Source organism: Anabrus simplex, chromosome 13 (assembly GCF_040414725.1).
Source record: "Anabrus simplex isolate iqAnaSimp1 chromosome 13, ASM4041472v1, whole genome shotgun sequence".
Lineage (NCBI taxonomy): Eukaryota > Metazoa > Arthropoda > Insecta > Orthoptera > Tettigoniidae > Anabrus > Anabrus simplex.
The window spans coordinates 98,087,372-98,111,759 of NC_090277.1; the positions used below are offsets into that span (position 1 = coordinate 98,087,372).

A 24,388-nucleotide genomic window follows, 5' to 3' on the forward strand; every position below is an offset into this window, starting at 1 on the left:
CCCTGGAAATTGTACAAGCCATTGTTGTATAAGCGCACTCTTAGATGATTTCGTTTTAGGCATGATGAACTATATTCACTTAAACAAATGTTCTTTCACTGGCGACTTGGCACAAAATGTCCCTTCTTACTACCTGCTCCTTGTTCTTCCTAGACAATCCCCCCCTCCCCCCTCACCCTGTCACTCGACACAGTACGTCCTTTACTACCTGCTTGTTGTTCTTTTGAGCTAATCCTCCACCTCCACCCTTCACTCAGCATTCCTTTGGTGACAGTTGTCTGGGAAGAGCACATTTCTGTGAAAAACCAACCCTCTGCTGTTCTGCTCATTCCAGGGATGTCCATTGTGTGATTGTAAAAATTACAGAAGTTGGATTTTACTTTAAATGTAGAAAATAGGCATTTTTAGGCACTAAAATAGTAAAATAGGCTCTAAAGGTCCAAATAGGTATTTTAGGGCGCTATAAAACTCTGTTAATGTAAGGTATTTATCATGAAACGTCAACATATTTTTAAAAAATCATGTTATTTCATGAGGAACGAAGTAGGCATTTGCCTTAAAATCCCACGTCTATTAATTAGATTATATTTGTTCATGGCGTCGACCTCTGTAAATCTTTTGCCACCACTCTCACCATTTGGGGGGAACCTGCGTGTAAGTGGAATTGCAGAAGTGTAGCGTGTTGAATGTGAGGAAAGGAATGTTAAGGACAACACAAACACCCAGTCCTCAGGCCAGGGATATTAATCATTTACAATTAAAAATCCTTGATCCGACCAGGAATTGAACCCGAGACTGCCAGGTGACAGGCAGATTCGTTGCCCCCTACACCGCGGGGCCACTGCTAATGTTACTCACATCCACACACAAACAAAGCCTTTCAGCTGCTATGAAGCATGATGCAGTTTCTTAAGTTGTTATATATAAATTCAAAACTTTTCACCGATTTCTTTAATGAAGTAGCAGTTGAGGTCGAACAGGTGACAAGAGCACGGTGATAATCGATACATTTACTGGTCGAATTTCTACACTGCACGTCGTATTACCAGCTCTACTATCGAAAGTCAACCAAATCCTATTTGACCGCAGAAAGCAAAAACAAGCGTGGATATTCAAAATCCGTACATTTTATGAAAAACTGGGATACTTGGCGGGTATGGACATGTCTTATGGCAACGATGGGATAGGAAAGGCTAGGATCTGGAAGAAAGCAGCCCCAGCCTTTGCCTGGTGTGAAAATGGGAAATCACGGAATACCATCTTCTGGGTTGCTGACAGTGGGGTGCAAACCCACTATCTCCTGAATACAAACTCACAGCTATATGAGCGAAACCAAGCACCCACTTGTTTGGTGCAAGCACTAATAAGAGAACAGGAAATCATTAATAGTCATCGACTACAATGCTATGAAAAACTGTACAGATTTATCCGTTACTCTCTCATCTTATCATGCACCTATGTGCAAGACAGTATGCTGGTACCAAAAGGTTGCAAAAAAAGATCTAGCTCTGTAACTCCCACCAGCAAGCAGCAATGATAAAGTTCTGCCTCCTGACAGATTCTATAAGCAAGACACCTAAAAGTAGTGATGGGCAACGCTCTCACTCAAGACTGACGTCACAGAACTCGAGACTGATTCTCCTGTGCTGTGAGCTGTGCGATGTCCCAGTAACTACAAATGATTGTATATGAACAGCAGTTATTGCGTAAAATAACGTTCTCATATGGAAACGCTTGAGCCAATAAATTTTGTCAAAAGCTTCGAAATGTACTGCATGTTCAACTATGAACCCCTTAACCCTTACACTGCTATGCTCGAGATATCTCATGCGCGGTAGTACGTCACGTCCTTGCTGTGCCCTAGATATCTCGTCGCGACGTAAAGCCCTAGCAAAAAAAAAAGATATCTCGTCGGCAACTTCAGCTATATTTCTGAAAAGCAAATATATATCTTTGGAGTTTCCTTTGGTTTTCATACCTGAGTGGCAGCAGGCTACATCTTTCAGGAACATAATAGACCATAAGTCAAAATGCAGACTGCATTTTAAGTATATAGTGGTTAAATATATGAAATAAGGCACTAAGTTCAGTAAGCAACCTAGGTAGGCAGCCCTGAAAAGCACCTGTGTCCATGGTTTGTAAAAATGCCTTCAAGTAGTGGACAGCGCATGCACTTGGAGTTCGAACTTATAGAAGCTGTGAATATTATCCGCACACTTTTTCTGGATAGATTTACACCCTAGTGCTGAATCGGTCGACCTCGGCAATCTTCGAGATTCATACTGACAACCTTTGAAACACAAACTATGAATCGCTTATGCATCGTTGTGTGACATCTGGCGTACACTTTACGTACTAGTACTGTAGTTGTTTACACAGAAAAGCCAAACTATAGAATTCATGCTAGGAACAAGATTTGTATCAAAAAATGTTATATAATGATATATAATGTGTGTCTGACACAGTTGTTGGCTTAAGATAATAAAGGTTTAGAAAATTCATAATCGATCGATCATATTATCGATTCAATTCAGATTTCATTTCCATTCAGTTGGCTGTACTACCGGAACCGGGAGAGTTCCCTCCTCACTCTTCACCCCCGTACACAAATCTATCAATAAAAAGTGTGCCGATAATACACTTGAACTGGAAGATGAGTGCGCAGATGTCTGTGATTGAATATCAAACTTTTTATAAGATGGTGTAGTTTTGGCTGCAGTGGACAACCCTGATTTTCTCTGCCCTTATCTTTTATGCAAAATAAATAATAAAACTGAAAGGTTCTGGAATTCTTTTGCCAGTTCAGATGAGATTTCTTATTATTTTTTTCCTCACATTTCATATATTTCATATACGTTTAGATATTATATTCATACAAAAAAATTCAGCATAGAGGGTTCTGATAGTCACTCAACATATTAACAGTGAAAAGGTTAATGCCATTAATGAAAGTGAAAACAGAGCAGCAGTATCTTATTTGGGGTGGACATCTTAGCTGAATAACCCTGTATAATTTGTGAATAACTGTAAATAGGATGTACACCTACCTGGATACTAGAGGCATGCATTATTTGAATTTGAGATGGGGAAAGATGTGCCTTGCTGCATATGCAACCACCATTACACATGAGTGGTACGTGCAATCTAAAATGCCTACCTAAAAGTACCAGCAAAACAATAATTCCCTGGAAAGGCTAGATGAACTCACTGGCAAAAAAAATATTGCAGATACACTGACGAATTATAAGTTACAGTAAACACTAGTTTAAAACAACATAAAACTCTCTTTCAGGAAAGGTCGTGGGCACTGAAGAATGCAGATAACCTATGGGTAGTGATGAATTTTGTAAGAAGCGTTTGCAAATTCATGTCCTGGCAAGCTGTAGTTGTGTATCAGCTTTCTTGAGCAGATTTAATTTTTGTTTCCACCAAGAATTATGTTAAACTGATCTCATTCTAATTTTCTTCTATTTCTATTTTTATTTTTTCCCTGTAAATATATTGTGATGTGGCCAGTAGAGAAATCAAGAGTAGGTCTCTGCATAGCGAGGCAATGTCACGCATGTGGTACTGTTTCAGCAACTGTTAGAATGACGATATGAACAAGGAGTGGTTGTTTCTCATACACACATAACTGAATATAATAAATCGAAGTATACTATATATTTAAGCAATTTATTTTACGATACAACAACAAGAGTTACTTCAGAAGTGCAAGACATGACATAGAAAATGTACAGATGTATACCGTGAAGGTTTTGTGAACAAGTATGCATAGAACAGTGAATTATAACAATTACCTTTAAAAATCACACCGTAGGAACAACAACGAAAGTAGCTACAGACCAAATTGTTGGAAATAAGATCATTATTTTATCTTTTCTGTCTTTCACAAGTTACAACACTTATAAAGGTGAACCTTAATCACTTCCTTTAATGAAAGTTTCTCAAGTTGTGGATAGGAATGGTGGAAGTCTCAAGTAAATAGAAACAATGCAAGCAAGAAAGCCAGCTTGTAGTTTGTTGAGATTGTAGTCACGCCAGGATTCAAACCATAGCTACCTCAGAGGGAAGTTGATGCCGTCATTCAGCTATAACACTCCCATCCCAGAAGCAATGCCAAATTCATACTGATATACACTAATAGCCACGGTCTTGCCATTTACCAAATGTTTGAAAATATTTCAGGATGGTCTTATTTATATCAAAGTTAAGTGTTTTTGGCTGTCAAACTTTCAATCACACAGTTAAAAAGTTTGACAGCCAAATCTAAGTTTAACTGCAATCATCTTGTTCGTCACCATATATATGCAAATACTTCTTGCATGCAATTCTTTTTAACCTGGGAGCACCATAACTTGTCTTCACATTACCTGGCACTATTAACTTCTAATGGGATGCTAGAATTTTGTGCTGTAATGTTCATTAATGTGCTAGAAACCAATGACATTGAGTGTTCTAACTTAAACAACCCTAAAAGACTGCTAACTTCTTTTTCTGGGTTGAACCCATGTTGTTATTTTTATTTTTTTATCTTATGTTTCACCAATGTTTCGAATGCAGTATTCTTTATCAAGGTTCGGATGTGAAAGTACATGAAGATGAAAACAAGCAGAAGAAGATAGAGCCGTAGTTGTATCAACAAGGTATAGCATGTAGAACATGAATGAATGGATGAATGAATGAATGAATGAATGAATGAATGAATGAATGAATGAATGAATGAGTTGTAAAGTATCTGTAATAATAATGATAACATCAATTTAACGCATCCATAAATGTACTGGTATGATTCTCTATCTCTGTCGAGAAGTGAACTCACAACTCAGAGTATTAGAGGAAAGTGCCTAACCAAATATAAAACACAAACAATCTGCATGTTTTTTTTTTTTAACTGTTATAAAACAACACAAAATAAGAAGATTTTATCTCCCGATCTGCAACATAAAGAGAGCAGTGTTTATTTGCATATATACAGCAAAGTTCTGATTGATAACATCACACTGGAATCAATTTTAGACAAATGACTAATGATTTACAATTAACCACAGACATTAGTATTATCTTGGTTTTCAATAAATACACTCAGCCATTTCGGTGAACATTAAAAAACACATAGTTAAGATAGTTACCAATATTTAAGAACACACAAACAAAGAAAATCCTGGATAGTTACAGTGCAAAACACTGAGATCTAGAAACAAGAACAATATTATACTACACAGCTCAACCTCTTTTGTCCAGCTGGATAATTACAATGAACAGATGTATACATAATATAGTTGTAACACATCTATTATTTATTTTTTTATTTATTATAAAACAATATTGCTTTTATATTGAAAATGGACTGTACTGTGATTTGTTACATGAGATATTATTGGCAAGTACTAAATCTTTACTATGTGTAGTTGTATTTGTGATTAATCTAATGTATGTGTATAATTTAAGTTTTATATTTCCTTAATTTTAGGATCATACAATTTTTCATTTAATACTGATCCCATCCAATCTTGAAAAACAAGGTTCCATTGTACTTGAAAAAGACAATAATTGCAGAACATACTGAATATCTCTCAGAGATGGAAATAATTAAATGAACTACTACATGAAGTACAGATAGAAGAAGGTGCAAATACAGGCAATCTCGTGCCACTCATTCAATTTTTTAAACTTTCCATCAATGTCAAAGGCTATCCTTTGTAAATGAGAGACGAAAAAAACAATCCATCGCCGGTAGACACACAATCACAAACCAAACTAGAACTACACTGTAATATGGAATGCTACGTTGTGTTGAATCCCTCTTCAATAATTATAAGTCTTGAACAGGCACTAAGATTTCAGAATTGCTGTCTCACAGATAGATCTTATGGTGACGATGATTAAGACAGGGAAGGGACAAGGGAAACCATAGGGATGCTGAACCCACCATTTGCTGAATGCAAGCTCACAGCTATGTGACCCAAACAGCGAATTCACCTCGTTCAGTAATTACAGAGTTTTGCCTAGAAAAGGGGTTATTGATATGCTGGTCTACCAAGCATCTAACATGTTTACTGCCACCTTAATTAACCCTATAACTTCACCCCAGGACCCGATAAGTTTTCTTCTCTTAACTGGATTACTTAGAATGATGCTCATCGGCGTGTACCGCAGGAACCAGGTGAACCAGATCTGCGTTACAACACTCGATCAACCGTGCTAGAATTCAATCTCATCACTGAAGGTGAATAACAATAATAATTGTATGGCCTCAGGTACCGTGTGCAAGCATTTTAACTTCTGTCTGCTTGCTCGTCAATTTTAACATTCCATTTTACTCTAGGCCTACTAGATGGCAGAGTATACCGAATCTCTATTGGGCGTCTATGGCTGAGTTTTATATAATTTTGTCGAGTAAGCACCAAATGTATTAAGAGATCTTTCACATGCCGACATTGTGCGTTCTCATCCTTTATGCACTTTCCACCAGTAAATTCACTTCCATTTTTTGAAAACAATTATTACTAATGCAAATGTTGTTTTTAATTTACAATTTAGATTTATGTTATCTGAGAGATAATTTCCTTTAATGCATCGGTGAAAGATGCCCTGAATTATCAGGCCAAACACATCAAAACAGATTTTCACCTCTGAAAACCCACAAATCAGTCCAGGTCGATCTCTTAGGAGACCAAATATTGCCCACTACACCCCAGTACTGGTGTATGTCCTGAAGCCCTATATGATGCCTGCTAAGTGCTCCACCCACTCTCAATATGGTGAGATGGAGAGGGCTGACATACAAGAGAGGAAATTCCTACCAAAAATCTTTGCACATATCTAAATTGTCAGGGCGAATAATCTTTCTTTCTTTCTTTCTTTCTTTTCCTACCGCTTTTTCCCACATCTGTGAGGTCGTGGGTGCGAACTGCATCGCACATGGGGATTTGGCCCTGTTTTACGGCCGGATGACCTTCCTGAAGCCAACCCTATATGGAGGGATGTAATCACGATTGCATGTTTCTGTGGTGGTTGGTAGCATAGTGTGTTGTGTGAATGTGAAGAGGAGAGTGTTGGGACGGACACAAACACCCAGTCCCCGACCCAGAAGAATTAATCAGAAGTGATTAAAATCTTTGACCCGGCGGGGAATCGAACCTGCAACCCTCTGAACCAAAGACCAATACGCTGACCATTCAGCCAACGAGTTGGACTCTGAGGGCGAATAACACCTGAGGTCAAATGCAGAGCTGTACTCTAAATGTCAAAAGCTTTCACTTTCTATATGGATGTACCATCTCTTATTTTATGGTCAACTCTCTCTGTGCAAATTTACTAAATCTTTTTCTATAAATGTAAACTGATGAGTAAAATCTATCATATGCTCGTCCATAAACAAAAACCTGTTATATTTTTTAGCATTAACATGCTCTTGCTCAATATATGCAAGAATATTTTCATTCAGTTGAATCAAAAGTATAAACCTAATTTCAATCTTAATGAAATATTGGAGCAAATTAATGTGCTTTTCGAGACGGTACTCGAAATTTAAAAAAAAAAAAAAAAAAAAAAAAAAAAGGGGGAGAGATAAGAAGAAGAAATTGTGCTCCCAAGTTATATCAGTCTAACACAGTTTCCCTGCCAATGCCACCCCTTCTTTTCCTCCCTCTTCATTCTGATACAGGCAGCTGACTTATTTGGCAGTCTAGTAGCTTTGTTACACTTGTACAAGTGAACGTAACAGTAAACAGACCCGCATGACAACATGGATTGAGTGAGTATTCTTCAAATGATTTTAGTTTTCATTTCATTTTTTCGATCATATATTCTCATATTGTTTCTTTGTTTTCTCTTTTCTTTGCGGATTTTCTTTATGAGCAATGTTTGATGTTTTAAAAGCTTTATAATTATGTATTATTAACTTTATTGGCCACATTGGGCCAGTAGAGTCGTTCCACGTTCAATTTCTCTTTGAAGGTTGTATTGTTTGGTTCTTGTAATCTGCCCGGTACTACTTCATTCATTCCCATTGTAATTTTCTCTATTAGTCTGAAATCGCGATAGCCCTTCTGTGGGTCTCTTTTTCTGCTGAAAATATGTGTTTTAAGAAGGGAGTTAAAGTTACTTTTGTTCTCTCTAGAGTCCAACTGCTTTGATATCTTGCTGAATTTCATGAATCTATTGTCTTCCTGTCCTCTTTCCAAGATTTCCCAACACTAGTTGTCATAAAATCTGATTTCCTGGCAATCGCAAGATGTGAAAGAAATACGAGAGTGCTGGTGATTGGGTCAATCTCTCGACTGCTATTCATTATTTATGCAAGTTCTGAGAATTCTTCTTTCAGTTTTGACGAGCTCATCAGTTCTTTAGTTTTTAATTTGGAACAGGGATGTCTCAATCACCCAGAAAATGTGGGAATTGCACCCATGATGGTATGGGTATGTACTGTACTTCGCAGTACTGACAGCTCAGTTGCATAAAACGCTCGTCAGCTGAACATGGAGGGCCAACAGCCTTGAGGATGACTACAAACACATTCACTGGAGATGATGAGAGACGACATGCACACCGCAAAATTCAACGTTTGGGATGCTATGGATCATCTGAAATGGAGAAAATGATGCAAGAACCCAAACCCCGCATGAGTGGATAATATTCATGGTGTGCGGCTTCTGAAGAGGCCCGGCGCAAGGTTTTTGAGCTGACGCCCATGGGTGACCAGTACTTCTCTGAGAATGGGACCCTACAGCACAAACACCTAGTCACCGAGTCAGATAAAATAACCAATGAAGGCTAAAATTCCTGACCCGGCAAGGAATCCAACCCAGGACTCCTTGTATCAAAGGCCAGCTTGCTAACCAGTTAGCCTTGGTGCCAGATGATGATGAAAGCAATATCCTAAAATAATCCAATTATGCAAATCAACATAGATTGGACGGACTGCAATTTCAACAAATGGCTCATGTTTATCTCTTCTGAAAAATTATTGCTTTTTTTTTTCTGCTATTTGTTTTACACTGCACCAACACAAATAGGTCTTATGGCGACGATGGGAGAGGAAAGGCCTAGGAATGGGAAGGAAGCGGCCGTGGCCTTAATTAAGGTACAGCCCCAGCATTTGTCTGGTGTGAAAATGGGAAACCACGGAAAGCCATCTTCAGGGCTGCCGACAGTGGGGCTCGAACCCACTATCTCTCGGATGCAAGCTCACAGCTGCATGCACCTAACCACACGGCCAACTCGCCTGGGGAAAAATTATTGGCGAAATTCACAATGCATTCTTTGAAGTCAAATAAAAGAAGAAAAATATTTACGCAGTTATGATGCAACATTACACAGATTTGCTGCAGAAGGCTTTTCAGTATTTTCATGTTTTATAATAATTTCCTTTTGTTTTAACTGTTTAGTCTTCATTTTGTAAATCAGTGCAATTTTATAAAAAGAGATATTAAAAAGTGTCTTTAATAATCTATTAATATACATATTTTTACAACAACAAAATCACATTTCCTGTCCCCAGTCCAATCAGTGGCATGGATTTCAAGGAATGGGAACAGAGATAAATGATAGTTTGTTGACTGACGGCTTCTGAGTGAATGTCTACAATTAAAAGACATAGCCTTCAACATCGAGTCGGTCACAATACTAACAAAACTGTTAACGATTATTTCCAGTGTATTCTTTACACAATTAAATCCCATGAAAAAGGAGTACAAAACCATGAACCACATGGCTACACTACACACCACTTCTGAAATGAGTCTTGTTGAAAAAGTTCTGCAGAGATGAAACTCTGGTCAATCCATGTTCACTGCAATAACAGATGTTTGCAAGTTTGCCACAAGATCAAATTAAACCAGGAAACAAACATACAAACGAACGAACGTATACATTTTATGAATGAATGACTAAATTTCGACACAAACAAACAGAATATAAATAACACAATTACTGCGGATCTTGTGGCCACATCGAAATGGCCTGCCATCAGTTGGCCTGCTGCAGTGGGGTGTCCTCTTCATCGTCTTCGTCGCTGACGTACTTGCGCGATCGCTTGCGGCGGCTTGAACCACGCAGTTCTGGGACCTTGCTGCTGCGTTTCAGTTTGATCTTCATCTTCACAGAAGAGTCAGCATCTGAAGGTTGTTCCTCATCGTCTTGAACAGGTGTTGAGGACACTACGGCACCTTCTGTTACAGTAGCCATTGGCGGTGGAGGTGCTGAGCCTGCGAACAGAAGAATGTTAATGTTGTTAAGATAGCAGAAACACCCAACATCAAGCAAAATTGTAAGTCAGAACCTCCTTTTAGAAACAAGTGGGCATTAGAAAACATCGAAATCAATTCATCCAAAACAATTTAAAGAAACTGAAAAACATAAAAATAAGATTTAAACCAAAAATAGTCAAACGACATACAATGAAAAGGGTATTTAAAGATGAGGATCGACAGAAAAGGTCAGAAAGGATGAAAAGCTACTGGGCAATTTGAAAAGAAAACTTATCAAAGAAGTTGACCAGAAAATGAGACTGAAGTGGTACAATGAGGCCGTATATAATAATAATAATAATAATAATAATAATAATAATAATAATAATGATGATGATGATGATAATACGTTTATATATTAAAAGAGTTAAGCTTTCACAAATCAGCCCGTCCACTCCACAGGACAGATTTCCTTCATTTCTGTTTTAATCTGTGCGGAATTACCTGCCAGTGAATCACGAGACATTGATAAGTCTCCAAGTTCAGCCAACTTTGAGTAATGACGAAATCCAATCATTAAATGATCACTCCAATAATTGCAGGCGAAGGCTTACCCTAACCCGCAATACACTCTGAACTTGGCGGGTTGCTAAGTGACTAACAATTTCATTAATATTCTGATATATGTGATTTTCATCCTTATTAATGTCATTGCATGCAGCCATGTTTGATTACTACCTGTGAAGCCACCTGATCACTGAAGAATACAATTCTCTGCTAGATACTCTTTGGTTCTCTGACCCTCCCCAGCTTCTGAATATACTCAACAGATGGCAGAACATTCCTAATTACCTACATGCTGCTAACAGAAAACAATCTTTGTAAATACAGACGGGAAGGTTTCAAGTATGACCATTAATAAAGCGCAGGGACAAACTCTTGAAAAAGTGGGTAGTCTACTAACCTGAACCAGTATTGAACCATGGCCAATAGTATGTTGCACCATCTCGGGCAAGATAGTTTGAAAATATTAAGATCCAGATACAGCCGAATGGTTGAAGTGTTATAAACTACATTACCGGTATTAGGTAAGGTAAGGGTTGTTCTGCCCGAAGGCAGGTCCGAACCTCCGCAGAGGTGTTCCTGAGCCGGAGTTTACGTGCGGTAGGGTGGCCAGTTCCTTTCCGCTCCTCCATTCCCTTACCCTCCACCAAAAGCGCGTGGCAACCTATCCAACTCCTGACCACGCCCAATGTTGCTTAACTTCGGAGATCTCACGGGATCCGGTGTTTCAACACGGCTACGGCCGTTGGCTTACCGGTATTAAATGTTCATAAAACTATTGAAAAGGGGAGGCAAATGTGAGCAACACTAGAGAAAGCTGAGTTTACTGACTGGTAGGGTGTGAAGGCCTTGATAAGTCCCTTCCCATGTAATATCACGCCACCATTGAATTATAGTTAGAAGTTAACTCATTGCGGACCGTGGATGGCGTAAGACATTTAAGCTTGCTCCTATGCTGCGTGCCGTGGACGGCGTAAGACGTTTAATGTTTCGCGTGAAGCAATGCTGTTTATATTCGTCATCTATGCATTCTTACACCTTAGTCAGCATTACTGGTTGTAGCAGGAAGTTGGTTGACCCTCGCGTTGAGTGGGCTCATGTTTATCTTAGCTGTTTTAGCGGGAATATCTCAGCACTTCGTCGCGCGTCAAGACGGTACTTGAGATTCCAATGCAGTGCGTGTCGTTCTTACCGAGTGTAGTATAATGGTTTATAAAACAAAGTTTCTTATGGAAGATTAATTATTAGATATTGTTCACAATGATTATTCTGGTGATGAACTTATTCCCGAAATAGACTCAGATAGTGAAAGTGAGAGTGACGAGGAAATTCCGATTCCCGAATCCGATAGGCCTATAGAGAAAAGTGAAGTGCCTGATACATATCATCCTAGTTATTGTCCACCCATTCCACCATTTACAGAGAATTCAGGTATAAACGTTCAAATAGAAAATTTTTTTTTTGCTAGGGGCTTTAGGTCGCACCGACACAGATAGGTCTTATGGCGACGATGGGATAGGAAAGGCCTAGGAGTTGGAAGGAAGCGTCCGTGGCCTTAATTAAGGTACAGCCCCAGCATTTGCCTGGTGTGAAAATGGCAAACCACGGAAAATCATCTTCAGGGCTGCCGATAGTGGGATTCGAACCTACTATCTCCCGGATGCAAGCTCACAGCCGCGTGCCTCTACGCGCACGGCCAACTTGCCCGGTCAAATAGAAAATAAGCACTATATTTTGAGTTACGTGAGTATTTTCATGAATGACGAATTTTATCAGTATGTGTGTGAGCAGACCAATCTACACGTGAGTCAAGTGATAAGTGCGGTGCCCCAGCCTTTCACAAAGAATTCGATCATGCAATTGTGGAAACCGATTAGTCCAAAATCCTGATATAAAAATGTCCTGGACCGAAGACCCTGTTTTTCATACTCCGATATTTTCCAATACAATGTTCCAATCGGCTGTATAAAATTAGATGTATTTTGAAACCTGTGACACCAGATATCGCACCCTAAATATTTACTAAAGGTAAGCACAAAGTATCATTTTTCTAACATTTATAGTTTAGGAGTAATTATAAATTGTATTAAGTGATGCACGTCAAGAGGGGCGGGCATAAAAATGGCCGGTCCAGGCATTCAAGTGTCAAGCTCAGAAGCCTAAGAATAGAAGGGAATTATCATATTGATGGAATCATATTGTAAATGTGAAATGTAAATAGTGTGTTCATACACAGCATTGACTAGGCAGATTATCGATCTCTATTTACTGAGACCATTAGAAGTTATGCAAAGCTTCAAATATTTGGGGGTATACTTGCAGAAGCCCCTGTCAGGAAGTCGTAAAATTTAAGAAACGAGATTTCCACTTCTGGAGGTGCACATGGCCCTGAGGTTCACTCAGCCTACACCAAAAATGAGTACCAGATTAATTCCTGGGGGCAAAGGCGGCCGGGCGTAGAGCTAACCACTCTACCCCATCACATGCCGTGGTTAACAATGGTGGAAGCCTTTACCTTCCACTCCTCCAAGGGCCTTCATGACCTGTACGGAGGTTACTTTGTCTTTGTTTATACTTGCAGAATATGGGAAAATAAACAAGGGTGATTTGAATGCGTTACCAGAGTTTACTTCTCTAGAATAGAGGGTGCCTAGTATAGCAAAAACATGGGACTTATTAATTGCTATGGCTGATTCTAATGTTATTAAAAGTATCTGAGCAATAAGTACGATAGAAAATATTTAAAGGACCAGGGAAGGGCCAGTATTACCAAGAAGGGTTAGAAGGAGACGGCCGGCAATTTTATTAGCTGCTAAACGGCAGCTAATGTCCCTGGACAAATAATATTACCAATTGTTTCAATGTACATTTTCAATGACAATATTCCTACACCAACTGACGAGCCTTCACTAATATATATATAATATTATATTAATATAATAATATATTATTATTTTGTCCTGATAAATTTTGCATGGAATTGTATTTATACCGTTACTTTAATGCTTTTTATACAACTGATTTGGAACCAACCTCGAGATTTCTCATCATCGTCAGATTCTCCTTCTTGCTCCAGTCGCTGCCGGGCATTTGTGAAGACAGACTGTAGCACAATGGAATCCTCATGAATTAAAGATGCTTCTTCATTGTAGGTTTGGGCATTCTTACACAACTGCATGAAATCCTTCTCAAGATCATCAAAGTCTGCAATCTGTAAGAAAGTTGAGCAAAACCAATTAGTAACACATTCACAAACATGCCTATTCATCAATACCTACAACTTCACTAGTCATCTGGCTTTCTTCTTACGGCATGAAGATCTGTGGAGTGGACGATCAGCAAGTGCTAAAGCCTCATGATACATTGTATTTCCCCCTATTCCCACACTAATCTGTCACTGGGCTTTTTTTTTTTTAATTACTGTGCCTATGAGTTCCTTGCAATGCTATCTTTCTACCATATATATGACTTGACTAGCATCTGTTCATTCCTTCTCATTACTTACAATGACAGGTCAGTGCAGGAAGAGCGAACAACTGGAGGAGGACACAAGAACAAACATGAAAAAACCCTAAGTACATGGACAAACTACACATCTTCATGCGCTGATGTCTACAAATGAAGTAAAACCTCGTTGGGACATTTCTGCAGGGGACAACAAAAATGAACGTGTTAAGCGAAAGAATGTACTACTGAATATACGAATAAAAACTAACCAACACGAATATGGAAAGACTAGATACGATTTTTTCCGACATGAAGGCATTTGCAGGCCATTATCCTCATCATTAATCCGTATTGAATACTGTTATTAACAACAATTATAATAGGAAATTATTTACTGTCCACCTATTCAGTACTATTCACCTTTCGGTAGTTACAGTTTCATAAAATTATATCTCTTTATGGGACATGTTTCGCTTACTTATGAGCATCCTCAGCCTTATCTTAATCTTAAAATGATGACCTTGAACAATAATGAACATATTAAAAAGTCAACTGTCAGTATTGAAATTACCATAGTCTAAACTAAATTACATTACATCTAAAAAAGACAACACTAAACACTTCTTAAAACGTGATAACATGAGTGATTAAAATGATCACAGGGTCAATCCAAAGCCTCGTGTCTGAACTAATAATAGATCTTCATCTTATAGACAGTAGCAAGTTTCTTTAATCCCAAACAGCTCCAATGTAACCTCCAATCTTACGGAAACGAAACTGAATACAAAAATTATACGACGTAGTGTATCTGAGATATGAGTATTAATAGAGTGTCATCGTGGTGAATTGTGAATACACTAAAATTCATATTGCCTTAAGACACAACAGGCAGAATGCAGAATATGTGCGGAAGCCAAAAGTAGGACCCAGTTGAAGTTGCTGTCAAACTTTTTTTAAGTGTAGGTTGTGTCACGCAGTTTACGAAGTATAAAGCTTTGTGCTTGACCTTCCACTAAGTTAAACGGATTGTGGGATTTGTTATTCAAGATGTTAAGTACGTCCTACCGGTCCAGAGTTGTTAATGTGACACGTCATTAAGTGACACTTAACACAACCTATTATCTACATTGAAAATAAAGATGAAGATTTATTATTAGTTCCAGACACAAGGCTTCGGACTGACAATGTGATAATTTTAATCACTCATGTTATCACGTTTTAAGAAGTGTTTAGTGTTGTCTCTTTTAGATGTAATGTAAGTTAGTTTTAGAGACTTTGGTAATTTTAATACTGACAATTGACTTTTTAATATGTTCACTATTATTCAAGGTCATCATTTTAAGGTTTAAGATAAAGCTGAGGATGTTCATTAAGTGAGCGAAACATGTCCCTTAAAGAGATATAATTGTATGAAACTGTATTGAATAGGTGGACAATAAATAATTTCCTATTATAATTGTTGTTAATGAAGGTATTTTACATCGTGAATCTGCGGGTACAGTGAAAACTATATCTACCATTTCTCAAGATGAGAGGAAAATATTAAAAGGTGTGAAAATCACGAGAGAACAACTATGAAAACATTTTCTGCTAGGGCTTATAAAATAGTAACTGCACTGAACGGTGTGAAAAACACCAAACAACAAATACGAAAACATATGAATGGGGGCCAATAAAAGCAAAGCAAAAGTCACCTCCATACAGGCCATGAAGGTCCTTGGAGGGGTGGAAGGTAAAGGCTTCCACTATCCGTAACCTCGGCACTTGATGGGGTAGAGTGGTTAGTTCTATGCCCGGCCACCTTTGCCCCCAGGAATTAACCTCGTACTCATTTTTGGTGTAGGCTGAGTGAACCTCAGGGCCATGTTCACCTCCGGAAGTGGAAATCTTGTTTCTTAAATTTTACAACTTCCTGATGGAGATTCGAACCCATGTCTTTCCAGGCGAACCGAGCACGCCTTTACCGCCTCGGCCAGGCAGCCTCTGGGCCAATAAAAACATCCAACTATTATTGCAGATCATGCTCTTTCTAAAACAAATGTTTGTAGAAGCCTTTTATTTCAGAGAGGTGGGTTGTATGTATGTTGAGTATTCAGCCTGAAAGCTGCTTGGATCCTCAACAGCTCCACCATCAGCTGTCGCAGATGGCCTAAGCATCACTGAAGAGGCATATTAGGGAAATGAGGAGTGAGGTAGTTTCCCGTTGCTTTCCCCACCGAGCCAGAGGTTGCTATTGCACATCAGTCTGCCAAGCCCACTGAAATGCGTACACCAACCGACCCTATGAGCGACATTTTCACACCATTCATAGCAGGGACTGGCTGCATAAGGAATGGTATTACTAGCATCGCTCATACCTCAGCCACTTTCATACTGTCAAAGCCAAGTATAAGACTGAGACAGGTCAATGAAAGTAACAATTTTATTCTAGCCCATACCAGAAGACATAGTGCACTGTAAACACTACATCTTGCCAGCAAAAGGCATAGAGGTGGGTTATAGAACATATTTCCTGGTCACACTCTTAGACAATGAATTGAAGGTTATATTCGGCCATGAGTGACTACGACAGAATGACTTTGGACACCATTCTGAAAACTTTCAAACCGATCGAGTCGAAAATCGAAGGTGCGAGTTCAATACTTGTGACCACTGCATGTTTAAAGATGTGGATGCCAGTCCACTTTTTGAAAGATTTTGATCTTTTCATTGGAAAGGAATTTCACTTTTTCCGTATCCATACATAGGCTATCACAAGACAAATGTCCACCACGGTAGTCAATTTCACACGATTATGTTCCTATTTCAGATATAGGCTACCGTATCACGCGAAAAACTTCAATGTACCACTCAATGCAAAATAAATTTGTAACTTCTGAATGGAATACAAGCATAATAGGCTCATTTTTTCCATAATCAGGCAACTGTACCGAGTTGGAAATCATGTTTGCTTCACAACGGATGACAAATAACATTTTCAGGGCTAGGAAAAATGTGATCCTACTATGCGGTAATAGCGAACATTTGTGACGCGATAAGTGAAGTATTTTTATATAGATTTAAATACAATGAGAATCAGGACTATACTAAGTGGGAAAACGTGTTAATAAGGAATGCACTAACGAGGTTTCACTGTGGATTGGCTTTCTCCTCATCAATGCCTATTCTTCTACATCTATTTCTTCTTAGCTACCGAAGAACTGGTTTCCTCTTTCCAGCTTCATCTGAAGGATGGCCAACAACATTCATTGAAAGGCCATCTTCACATATCTTCAGTCTTTATGTGGGAAGAGTAGGATAAGGAGACAGCCAAACAAAGATAGGGAAAGGTAAGATACAAAAAAAAATATGGAATACAGGGAGTAAAATACTAGGAACTAAGTACTTAAGACATAAAAATAAGATTTAAACCAAAAATAGACAAATGACATACGATGAAAAGGATATTTACAGATGACTAATGACAAAAAAGATCAGAAACAATGAAACATAATTTGTAAAGAAAACTTATCGAAAAATATGACCAGAAAATTATTGACTGAAGCGGTCCAATGAGGACGTAAAAGCATAATAATAATAATAATAATAATAATAATAATAATAATAATAATAATAATAATAATAATAATAATAATAATAATAATAATATATTTCAAGATGGAAAGGAACTCAGATACCATCCAGAAGAGGAGAGCCATGTTCTGCGGACATATCTACAAAATGAACCCGGGAAGACTGACCAATCAGATACCGGTAATAAGATTTTTTGAGAGTAGGAAAAATAAACAGTCCGCTGATACCAGGAGGTGAAGAAGAACCTGGAAGAAATGGGAATACAAGGAACGGAAATCAGCAACAGGGATGCTTAAAAGTTGAGGATCAAGGCCACGAAGAGGTTTAAAAAAAAAAGTTAGATCTCGTACCCAAGCGCCATGGACAGAAGAAAGGAGGAGATTGCAGAGTGAAAGGATGAAGGAGCACTGGACGAGGATTAAAGCCCAGAAAAAGATGAAGCTGAATTTAAAATAACATGGTCCACAGTCGGCAAAGAAAACAAATAATAATAATAAGAAGAAAGAGATAAAAGATCCCAACAGATCGATATAGTGTTACCGAGTGAATTGGGAATTCTAGAGAGGGATGTGGTGGAAAGATTGACACCCTCAGGGCTTACACCTGAAGCCTCCTCTGTTGCTATTTTATTACAATGGCCACTGACTGAGGGATGTAGTTTCTCATGACAGATTTACTTTTTTAGTGCCATGCTCTCATTTTGAGAATGTGCCAAGAATGCCAGGCTAATTAGCAGCACTTTGCAGGTCCTTATTTAAAATACCACTTCTTCGTCCTCTTCGTCTACCGCTTTTCCCACAGCTGTGGGGTCGCGGGTGTGAACTGTGTTGCACATGTGGATTTGGCCCTGTTTTACAGCCGGATGCCCTTTCCGACACCAACCGTATATGGAGGGATGCAATCACCATTGCGTGTTACTGTGGTGGTTGGTAGTATAACATGTTGTCTCAATATGCAGAGGAAAGTGTTGGGACAAATACAAACACCCAGTCCCCGAGTCAGAATTAATCAGACGCGATTAAAATCCATGATCTGGCCAGGAATCGAACCCAGGACCCTCAGAATGTTTTGACGTTAAAGTTGCAGGAAATGTCAAGGATGGTATTTAATTACTACTGACAATGATTACATTACCATTAAGTTTAAAAATATATTTTTTTTTAAAAATTCTGAACGCTTTGAAAACAAGAAAACAAATTAAAAAATAACAACAAAAAAGTTTGAAATTAAAATTACAGATAAAATGTAGTAATCTCTCTGCAATGCTGCCATCTAAGTGAATAAACACAGAAAATTTGAAAAGTACCTGTTTGGCAATTCAGTAGGTAATTACCATTACGTAACTGTCGATCGTTACATGATCACAGAAACACATGAAATTCAGAAATCCAACGAATGAACAAATGAGCCACGTAGTGATAAAATTAGAAACTACATTATTTACTCTACGGAAACAAAATGCAAGATATTGCCATCTGCTGTTCATAATCGTGCTAAATGCAGACAGTAAAACGCGCTATTCAAACGAAGATACATCACTGCTGGCACTTTACGCACAAGTACCGAACAACGATGTATCATTGTCTGGCATTCTAAAGGTTCGTATATTACAATAATGAAACCTAATGAAACTCCCGTATCAAATTCAAATTGGATTATATTAAAAATACTTTAAAATGATGTAATAGATGTTTATGCTGCCAGGTTGACATGAACTTTATACAACAAGCGGAGTATTGGATTAACAAGGACACACTGACGTCACATCGCAATAGTGCTCAACATTTTATCTACATAGACATCCCCCTAATGTGTTTATATGGAGATGACAAGATGGAATTTACTTCCATGCCACTATTCATCAATATTTAGTATGTCATATTATACATGTCAAAGTTTTAGTTTTCTTAGTGAGGGGGCCCCTGTTTCATTAGGTCTTATTGTAATATATGAATGTTAACCTATTTAGCTGAAGAAAAGAATGAACATATTCTCGAAACATGAACCATTTATATTGTAAATGTGAAATGTAAATAAAGTGTTAATACATAGTATTGACTAGGCAGATTATCCATCTTTCTATTTACTGAGACCATTAGAAATTGTGTAAAGCTTCAAATATTTAGGGGTATACTTGCAGAAGATGGGAAAATAAACGAAGAAATTGGAAAAAAAATCCAACAAGCCAATGGGTTTTATGAATGTGTGAGAGGTATAATTCGAAACTGGAACGTCCCAGGGAAATGCAAGAAAATTCTTTACTCTGTGTATTACACACCAATTTTGACATACACAGTGGACACATGGACAAGGAAAAAAGTACGATGAAAACAGAATCCAAGCAGCCAAGATGAAATTCCTTAGAGGAATAATTGCAAAGACACGAAAGGATAAAATCAGAAACATAGAAATCAGAGAGAGGATTTGGATTTCCTAAATTGCAAGATGAGACAGAAACCAGTGAACTGAAATGGTATGGATACGTGACAAGAATAGAACAGGATATTTATGGAGAAAATAATAGGAAAGAGGTGGATGGATACAGTGAAGGAGAGTACAGAGAAGAGAGGAGTAAAAGTAGAAATATTGAAGGAAGGAAGGAAGGAAGGAAGGAAGGAAGGAAGGAAGGAAGGAAGGAAGGAAGGAAGGAAGGAAGGAAGGAAGGAAGGAAGGGAGTGGTGGAGAGATAGAAAACTGTGGAGGTCCTGGATTCACAACCCAGAAGATTGGAAACAGAGATGAAGAAGAAATCCTTGCTACTATTTATTTCATGGCGACATAAACGTTTATTAGAATTCATTGTTACAATTAAAAACAAAATAACAAATCATCAGTGTTACTGAAAAGCGCTCAGGGAAAAGAGTTAAGTGGCAATATTCTGAACCAGTTGGTGACTGAAAGCACGAGCTTGCCTTGTCCTCAGTGCTGGAGTTTTGAAAGGCGGGAAGTGCGGGTAGGTAAGAGCTGGAATATGCCGGCAGTGAGGACGTCTGATAGTCATTTCTTCCCAGTTTGTAAGAAAGAGAGTGTGTGAAGGAAACTTCATATCGGGTTAGTGTGATAAAAATGGCTTCCAATGCAAGTGTACCATAATATGGTGAAAATCCAGTAAAAAAAACCTGGTGTCTGTGACACTGAAGAGTTAATGGGAAAAGCTTTGAGTTTGTTTAGCTACCAGAAAGAAGAGGAACTAATTTCCAAAAGGTGGCCCCCACACTATTGTTACCGGAACTCATTCAATTTTGTGAAAAAGGCAGAAATACTGAGCATACGTTGAGTACAGAAATTTAAATAAACTGATATGTAGGCCAAGTTTATGGTTTTGAAGATGTGGGGGATTAAAATTACTTAGTGTGTGGGGTATCATCAACAAACAAAAGAACAAACTGTTGCTTCAGTTTCACTGAAAGATTCTGAAGAGTCAGATTTCAATATATATTACAGGCCTAGTTACAAACTTTGAAGCTAAAAGCAGGAGTTGACACTGAACACGTTGCTTATATCATTTTTAGCCTTACAAATGTAGTATTAATTATGCTACTAGAAAATAACTGGCCCTGTAAATACTCACCTTTCCCTCCTCAATCCTCGACATGATTTTTCTAATATCCAAAGGTTTCTTTATAACATCATAGTAGTCTGGCAGCTCTCGCTTTGAGGGCAGTTTCATAAAGGGATCGCTAAGTACTCTACCGTCACTGTAAGAAAGAGAAAACAATTATTTTAGTAAATCAGCAAGCACATCAACTGCAGAAAGAGATGCTTGTATCTTATCTGTAGCAAGATTGTTTTCTTTATTTTACAAATTAAAGTCGAAAACCTTCCACCTTTCAATGCATATTATTTATTAAGTTGTCATGTATGACACTTAGTCATAAGTTTCTTATTATGAAACCTCTTCAGCTTAGTAACATATAAACTGACAAGATACACACTGAAGCAGATGAAAGTGGCCATGGCCTTAATTAACACGTTGAGTGCCGAGCCGATTGTAGCACACTATTCCACTGGTGCCAGGCATGTTTTTGAATTGCATTCCGCTGGTGCCAAAGCAATTGTACGCGTTGTAGACTGTTTATATAATCTTGGGATGTATTTATATGATGTACTAAGTAAATTTTATCTCACCATACCATGGTCATGCGTGACGCCATATGGTGTCACATCAATTTTTAGGAAAGATAAAATTTAGCGTGACGCCATATGGTGCCACAGAATTTTTTGACATGGAATGTTCAATACGAATTTCCAATACGGGATATTTATTTCCTAATTCAAATTAACGCAATATTTATGAAAACCTAGTAAAATGCAAAACAAGTACTTATATTGCATTACATATTGTTGTGAACAGTTTTCTGATAACTCTAAACAATGAAAATATGCGTCGCGGCATGCCCGAGTTCTTGTTACTCGTAATTTTTCAAACCTTATTGGCATCGTTGTTCAAACATCGTCCTTTGTACACTTGTTTCATGTGCTGTTTTCATATTTACGTTTTGCACATCTGATCGGGAAGTTAAGGGAAACGCGCTAACTGTACGCTACCTGGCTGCTGGCGCAGCTCGACGCAGCCCGGTTGGTTCACGTCCGATGCTTCGCTCCTCCCTACCTCTCCGCCACACCCCGATACTCCCGTGGTACTTCTAATTTTATGACTATTTATTTGCTCAATTTTGGCGTTTAAACTTGCGCTGGGTACATGCAGTTTTCACCTTGGCATTCTACTGCCTCCCACGAATATTCCTACCAAATTTCAACCGAATCCGAGTTTAACACATGTATGTGTTCCCTCGTAAGATTATTACCAATATCTTCCATTTTTTATATTTTTGCACAACTATATAAACTGAGTGATAATACGTACGTAAACGAGGAATAAACAAAGCCTGGCGCGCTTTCACCTGTGACAAAGACCACTGGCCAGTCAGTGGCTTCGGAAGAATACTGTGGCGCCACATGGTGGCATACAGTAAAAATACATAGCTGGAATAGACCCTGAAGTTCGCCCTTCACGTAGTACCAATTTTACGCGCATAGATGTCACAGCTGATTATCTACGGCGCATCGCCTGAAACTCAACTGTGCCGCCGTATGGCGTCACGCCAACTCTGATTTCAAGAACGGTGTGCCGCCATATGGCGTCACGCCATCTCAAATTTGTAGACCACCGTGACGCCATATGGCGGCACGTGGCACCCAACGTGTTAAGGTACAGCCCGAGCATCTGCTTGATGTGAAAATGGGAAACCACGGAAAACGGTCTTCAGGGTTGCCGACAGCGGCATTCGAACCCACTACCCCCCGAATGCAAGCTCACAGCTGCACGCCCCTAACCGGACGGCCAACTTGCTCGGTCTCTCTGCAGCAAGATGCCCCACATCAGGTTAATCGAGTTAAGGGCTACTGATATAAGACCGCCATCAAACAGTAGTCTAGATAATCACATAATCAACTAGGCAAACGTCAGTTTTGTGAGGAATGACAGAACCTTCCACATCAGACAGTTCCTCAATCGTCCTAATAAGGCTTGGTCAACTACTTCCCGAGTGTCTCATACCAAAGAAAAGGTCTTGGGTCGGGCTATCAATCAAACCCTATGCTGCTGCTGCTTCTTCTTCTTCTTCTTCTTGTCTCTTGAGGTTTTTTAGCCAGGAGATTTGTCTCCTGCCAACACCCCTCCTTCCGGGTATTTTTCTTTGCAAAAGATGGTATTTTCTTATGTTTCTCATGATGTGACCGAGGTATTAATAACTTACGCATTTGGAACCTTAAAGACTATTACCAATTTATAGAACCACTCATTATATGGTAAGAATAGCAAACGAAAAGCTCAGGAATGGAACTGGTCAAGAAAAGCTATCAAATTAAACCATCTAAAGGAAGAAATAGGCAGGATTGGGCACATGTTAACTCATACACTAAGGGTACAACCGTACTCTTTCTCCTCTGTTAATACTGAAGGTAGTGATTTATAGTTATTTTCTAACTGTAGGGTTCCATTCAGTGTCGCTAACCATACAGTTTAGGGACCCTACTTATCGATACAATGTTTTACAGTTACTGTTAATCTTGCATGTTGGCACTATGCAGTAATGATTTTTTTCACGACTTGCAAGATTATACGTACTGCCACTGCCGTATTGTGAAAATCACTAGTGTTACAATTGTGGGCATAAGTAAAGTATATTTTCCTTTCCTCTAGGATAGTGAACCTCTTCGGGTAATACCACGTAAGCAGAATTGTGATGTTTCAATAATGCATTTAACAACGTAGTTGGTGTTAAATAACGAATGTAGCATTTTATTAATACGGTCTTATTTCGTCCAATTCAAAAGTATAGAATTCAATTAGCATGCATAAGAAGCAAGAACCATCTGCAAGAACTCCTCCAAAAAGTAAAGCAACGTTACCCTCCTCCACAAAGATCAATTCATTTGAAATGGAAGGAAATTTTGATATCAACCTAACCTAACATTGTCCTGTCACGATTTTGGTATATAAACGGGTAGAAATTCAGTAAGACTTACATTACTTTTTCAGCATGATAAGGATGTAATATGTTGGAAATCTTAAGTGGAATACCTTGTAGAGGAGAGATGTGTTCACT

General features: G+C 38.5%; 1 protein-coding gene across 1 annotated transcript in view; it reads right to left on the bottom strand.

Moving 5' to 3' along the window:
* Positions 1 to 3,661: 3,661 nt before the first annotated feature.
* LOC136885007 (ATP-dependent helicase brm) overlaps positions 3,662 to 24,388 on the bottom strand; it is a 235,026-nt gene continuing 214,299 nt past the window's right edge. The window contains exons 24-26 of the mRNA XM_067157383.2: positions 21,349 to 21,475; positions 13,791 to 13,968; positions 3,662 to 10,211 (exon numbers count right to left, since the gene is read on the bottom strand). Coding sequence (XP_067013484.2) covers positions 9,973 to 10,211; positions 13,791 to 13,968; positions 21,349 to 21,475 — 544 coding nt within the window. The 3' untranslated portion in view covers positions 3,662 to 9,972. The remainder of the gene's footprint in view (positions 10,212 to 13,790; positions 13,969 to 21,348; positions 21,476 to 24,388) is intronic.